Consider the following 6,393-nt stretch of genomic DNA (forward strand, 5'->3'; position numbering starts at 1 on the left):
TCACATGATTCCATCAACTTGTACTATATAATTTCTCAACTATACTACATATAGTAAAATGAAACTACCATATGTAGGACTATTGTATCCACAAGGCAAACACCAATTCAGAAGAGACCCACTGAACAAAATGGAACTTGCATATATGCTCATTGATACATTAACTTAGTTGGTCTACTCTGATTTGGATTAATTGCTATATTTAGGCTACAGCCCATTAAAAGGAATCTTAACCATTATATCTTCATGGATTCTAGATGTTTCCCTGGTTTCACCTGATTCATAGAACTGTAGTTATGATATCATATATTTAAATTGAGCAATATTTGACATTAGTTAAACTAAGCAGATATCCAAGTAAAACTTTTAGGAGTGAAACTATATAGCAATTCTCTTGACACCAGATTCTTTGAATGTATTTCCTACATGTTGATTATTTCAGCTTAACTAGACTTCAGACAAACTGCAAAAACCAGTTCCTATATTAGATCAGAGGGAATTATAGTGGAGGGAGAGTAGAAGATAGTTATAATGCCTGGCATAATATTGTTTAGATTGCAATTGTACAGGTATGTTCATTTATTTGAGAGCAAGCTGCAATTACCTCAATGGAAAATATCTGCAAACCAAGATGGATGACAAACGTAATGATGGGTGCCAACGTTGATTCAGGTGTTTCTCAGCTGCCCATCCCTAAGATACTCCCTTTGATCTGGCTATGTTTGCCAAATCTAGTCTACCAGAAGCCATTCTGACTCTTCCTCTCTAAACCAGGCCAGCAAAATCTGTGCCCTTCCAGGTGTTTTGGACTTCGGCTCCCTGAATTCCTGACCATTGGACAAGCTGTCTAGAGCTTCTGGGAGTTAAGAGTCCCAAACCCCCTAGAGGGCCACAGTTTGTGCAAGCCTGCTAAACTTGTCATCACAATCAATCAGTCACACTATGATTATGTTCATTTTAAAAACTAATACCTGACTCTACTTGCTTTCCCATAACATGCTACTCTTTTTTTCTCCCTTCATACAGACTCTGTAAGACTGTGTGCCTTTCTAAAAATCTCTGAATAATGTTTAACCTTTAGGTGCTGTATAAATTGTACAAATAAATTATAATATCGTACCATTTAAAAACACATGAATAGCCATTTATTAGTAGCACCAACTAGTAGAAGAATTTAATAAAAAGAGGGAAATGCCTTCTTATAATTTACCTGAGAAGTTTGTACTCAAGCTGGAAAGATGCTTTAAAGAGCTACTTGGGGAAAATATGACTGCAATGGAAACTTTTGAGACAGATTATGGACCTTCTGATTGCAGCCTCTGAATTTAGTTCATCTTCACATGATTCCTGAGGGGGTCACTATAACTCCATTTTATAACTCCAACTGAATATATTTTGGTAAGATTCCTCACCCACCCACAATTTATGGCTAATTCAAACCCAACACATCTGGCTGAGAATGAAACCTATAATTTGCTAATATGTACATGAAAAAGGGGGAAAGCAAATGTCACGAAAGTGAAATGCACCACAAGCTTTCTCAATTATAGTGAACAATCACTGTCTGTAGTGATTTACTTTTATCTGAATTTTACAGGTGGGTACCTGAAGCAAAACTGGTTGGATAAACTTTATGCCTAAAGAGGAATTTGAACTTTGCCTTGCTTCCTATTCTTCACACAGTACAAATTGTATTGTTTAATGTATATCAAAGTTGTATGACATATCCCAACAGATCAGAACCCTTCTGCCTTCAAACAAAAGTTGTTGGGATCCTGAGAAACTCAGCTTCCTTTGCTTAAAATGTGTTAAATATTTATATTTATAGAAGAAAATCCCAAAGGCATAAAATAAAAGCATCAAAAATCTAAGCTAGCTACATTAACATTTTGCTTTTATTGTTTAAGAGAATATTGAGCTGGTAAAATAGCTGTTTTATAGCACACAGTATATTGAGTTTTCATGGAAATGATACATAATATACACTAAGCATGTTGTGAATGACACCTCTACAGTACATGCAAAAACTCTAAAAAGAATCCAGAACTGACTTAATGAAATAAACCTCATGTAAAATAAAGGCTAGATTAACCCAATAATGTTAGCTTTGTTCTGTTAAGTTGCAATCCTGTACCTAAATTTCTTGGGAACAAGCCTCACTGAATGAGCAAGCATAGAAAGGATTGTGCGGTAAATAAGCTGAGACATTTATTTACTTAAAATCAAAGGTCAACAGAAATATAATTTAATTCATATTTCATGATACAGGATGCAGGCTTCTGAATTAAAGGATTCTTCGAACTATCAATGATGGCAATTCTAGCCTGGTTGTACAGGATACTGCATTAACTATTTCAGATGTTACAAAACCAGACCTACACACAGTGCTTACACTTAAATTTAAAGTTTTATTTATAACATAGAAAACACAAAAATGATCTCATTTTGACTTTTGTCACTAAACAAATCCTACCCAAACTTTACCCATATTTAGGGTAAATATTTTGGTTTGGCACAATGGCACACAAAAAAAGAACAACTAAAACAGTTTATCAAAAATCATAACACTCAAAACATCTGAAACACTTTTACAGAATTACAAAATACAGGCAGTTCCCAAGTTATGAACAAGACGGGTTCTGTAGATTTGTTCTTAACTTGAATTTGTAAGCAGGTCAGAAGAGAACAGAAATAATAATATTTCTTATTAATAATAATAAAGCAGCCAGGCTTTGAAGCTGCAAGGGTACTCAATGTTAATCAAGCTGGCCAATTGCAACATTCACACTTGCCTCAGGAAGACAAAAGTTCTTTCTCCCACCTTGAACATTCCACAGATATATAAACCCCACTTGCCTAGTTTCCAACAGACCTTACAACCTCTGAGGATGCCTGCCATAGATGTGGGTGAAACGTCAGGAGAGAATGCTTCAGGAACATGGCCATTTTGCGTTGTTGTGAGCCTTGAAAACTCACAGCAACCCAGTGATTCCGGCCATGTAAGCCTTCGACAACACTATAATAAACTTTATTTATATAGTTCATATATAAATAAAAGATAAAGATATATGTGTGTGTATGTATATGTATGTGTGTGTGTGTGTGTGTGTGTGTATATATATATATATATATATATATATATATATATATATATATATATGCTTTGCATAGCACAGGGAAAAGTTAAAACTCCTGCTGTGTTTGTTTTGCTGTCTGTGACCCTGTTTAGAAGATTTTGACTCATTTCTGTCCCTGTGATAATTTTATTTTGAAAAATTTGCCTTGTTGTGGAAACAAGCATTGGTGATACAACTTTGGTGGAGACCCCTTTCCCCTAAGATAATAACTTTTCCAGAAGTGAATTTCCCTTCAGAGGGGTAGATTTCTCTTGCTTCCTGTTGTCTCACCCCAGTTCTTAACTATAGGTCTTTTGTACTTTGGATGTCTCCAACTCAGGACTGCCTATACACTCAAAAGAGTGGGGGAAGGAAACACAGCTGTCAAAAAAGAAAAGTAATGAGGGTTTTTTTCCCCCCAGGAGACGATTTGAACACCTATGAAGAACCAAGGTTGCTACAGACTGAGAAACTGAGTGTCTGGTTTCATGGCCAGGCAAGAACAGAGCTCCAATTAATTAGTTAATGGACTTCATGAGTTCCACGTCAAGATTACGGCATAAGCTTCTCCAATTGTTGCTTACGATATGGCTGCACAAGAGGGAAGAGGCTACTACTCCCAGGAGCAGGAAGAATAAGAAAAAAAGCAAGCAACGCAATGATTTCAGAAGTATTTCTTGAAACGCTTGGTCAACCTTTAACTTAGGGCGGTGCTCTTGGATTTCCTGGTTGCTCCTCTGTGAGGCTCGAAAGCCACGATGTGCGCACACGCTCCACAGTCCCGTGTGGGAGCCTCCCCACCCCGAGGTCACACAAAGAGGAAGGGCTCTCTCTTCAGCTTTGGCCTTTCACCAGGCACCGGCTGCAACAACACTACAAAATTAATGCACTGTGGCACCTCCTGAGCGGCCAAATAATAATAATAAGCATCATCATCATCTCTATTTGTACCTTGCCACCATCTCCCAGATGGGACTTGGGGTAGCTCACAGAAGCACTCCAAGTGACGCATATAAACAATATATAAGTATATACACACTATACAGTGACATAAGTATAAAACAGGGCTCATACCTCACCAAACTACAACTCCCAAAATTCCAGAACATTAAGTCATGGCAGTTAAAGCAGATGTCAAACAATATAGTGTGATCCCCCCCCAAACCCAAGAAACTACAACTCTCAGGATTCTATCCCATTGAGCCATGGGAGCCAAAGTAGATCAGTTGCCCAATGGATGTACACCTCTCGTGAAAGTACAACTCCTCTAAGATTCAATAGTGGGATGTCAAACCGCATTAATGTTACAATGTGAATGGAAACTCCCTCCATCCCCACTACCAGGATGCCATGGAATTCATATTCCAGTATAGACCCAGGCACCAGCAAAACTACAATTCCCTGGATGCCATAGCACTGAGCCCTGGCATTTATTCTCCAGAATAGACGCAAATACAACTCCAAGGAACCCAAAGCACTGAGCCATGTGTGTGTGTGTGTGTGTGTAGTTAAAGCGGCTTCAAACTGCATCAACTCCCCAGTGTAGACACACTCTTCCCTTTGCGCCACCTACCCTCCCGGAAATAGTGATGCTTCCATTCCCGCTGCAAAATAATAATAATAAAAAGACCCAAACTCCCACTAGCCCCACCTGGCAAGAGAGAGAAAAGAAAGGAAGGAAGGGAAAGGATGGGGAAGGGAAGGAAAAGAAGGTGGAATGGGAATGGAAGGAAGGGAAAGAGGAAGGGAAGGGAGAGGAGGGAAAAGGGAAGAAAGAGAGAGGGGGAGGGAGGAAAGCGAGGGAGGGGAGGGAGGAAAGGAAGGGGAAGGGAGGAAAGGAAAGAAGTGGAAGGCGAAAGAAAGGAAAGGTGAAGGAAGGGGAAGGTTAAAGGAAGGAAGGAAAAAGAATGGAAAGAAAGGACAGAAGGAAGGAGCAAGAAAGAAAAGAGAAAGGAAGGAAAGAGACAGAAAAAGGAAGGAGAGAGGAAGGAAGGAGAGAGGAAGGAAGGAAGGAAGGAAGGAAGGAAGGAAGGAAGGAAGGGGAAAGAAAGGGATGGGGAAAGGAAGGAAGCGGAAGGAAGTAAAGGAAGGGGAAGGGGGGAAGAAAGGGGAAAGGAATGAAGGGGAAAGGGAGGGAGGAAAGGAAGAGAGGGGAGGAAAGACAGGGGAGGCACCGTCCGGCCTCTCGCCAAGTGTCGCAACCCAAAGAGGAAGAGAAAACAGGGCGGGGAGGAAGAAGAGAAAGAGGCTGCTGCTGCTGGCTTTCGGCTGTTCCTTTCCCCTTACTTCCCCACACCCACTCTTTCTTTCCTTCCTTTTTTCCTTCCTTAAAGACACAAAAGCCAGAAAGAGGGCGGCGGGAGGGGGTGTCTGGGAAAGAAAACAATTCAACAACAAGGCGTGATTCTCAATCCAAGAAGTTTCAAACCCCAAGGGCTGGGGAGGCAAGGAAAGGAGGGGGGAAACTTGAAACCACATTTTTTCTCTGGAGGGAGAGGGAGAGAGGGGGAACTTGAAACCACCCTTTCCTCTCCCTGGAGGGTGGAAAGAGGGGGTTTGTTGTCTCCAGGAAGCAACTCTGCCCTTTCGTTTGAGGGGATATGCAAAGGGGGGAGAGCTCCCTATATCCTCATCTCTCTCCCCCTTCGCCCAAGCTCCTCAACTCTAAGCCTCGCTGCCCCACCTACTTTGTTTACCCGCTCCCGGCCTTTAAAGTGAGTGAGAGAAAGAAGGAAGGGAGGGAGGGAGAGGAAAGGGGGCGCCTTCGCTTGTGCGTCGCTCTCGAAAGGCCCAGGCGACGGGCAGGCACGACTTGACGACGGACTTACCCATCCATGGCCCAGACGGGAGGAAAGGAGGAAGGAAGGCAGGAAGGAAGCAGGCGAAGGGGGGAAGGGAGCGGGAGCGGAGCAAGCCGCCTCGCACACTCCACACACCAACGGAGGAAAGGAGGGGCGGGGGCGGGGCTGGCGGGGCCTGCGCATGCGCGGCAGCTGTTGCATGCCCGGCCTGTCTCGCTCTCTCTCTCTCCCTTCCGACACACCCAAAGCGTCCGTTGGGGGCGGGCGCGCGCGCGCTCATTCGCTCGCTACCTTAAGAGAGTTCGTTGCTGTTTGGAAGAGGGAAAGAAAAAAAAAAAACCGGTTGGCCCCGCCCCCTCGTGTTGCCTGCGCGAGAGGGAAGGGAGCGCAGCTGTTGTTTTTTCCTCATGGGCGGGGCTTGAAATGTGAGTGTGTGGGAGGGGGCTTCTCTGCTGTAGGAAGGGTGCCCCTTTAAC

At 42.6% G+C, this 6,393-nt stretch overlaps 1 protein-coding gene across 2 annotated transcripts in view; it reads right to left on the reverse strand.

Annotated features, from left to right (window-relative positions):
- ptbp3 (polypyrimidine tract binding protein 3) overlaps positions 1–6,147 on the reverse strand; it is a 50,152-nt gene extending 44,005 nt beyond the window's left edge. The window contains exon 1 of one of the 2 annotated variants that reach the window (XM_062971847.1): positions 5,945–6,147. In XM_062971847.1, coding sequence (XP_062827917.1) covers positions 5,945–6,118 — 174 coding nt within the window. In that variant the 5' untranslated portion in view covers positions 6,119–6,147. The remainder of the gene's footprint in view (positions 1–5,944) is intronic. The other variant, XM_062971848.1, reaches the window with a different exon arrangement.
- Positions 6,148–6,393: the final 246 nt, after the last annotated feature.

Source organism: Anolis carolinensis, chromosome 2 (assembly GCF_035594765.1).
Source record: "Anolis carolinensis isolate JA03-04 chromosome 2, rAnoCar3.1.pri, whole genome shotgun sequence".
In the NCBI taxonomy this organism is placed as follows: Eukaryota; Metazoa; Chordata; class Lepidosauria; order Squamata; family Dactyloidae; genus Anolis; species Anolis carolinensis.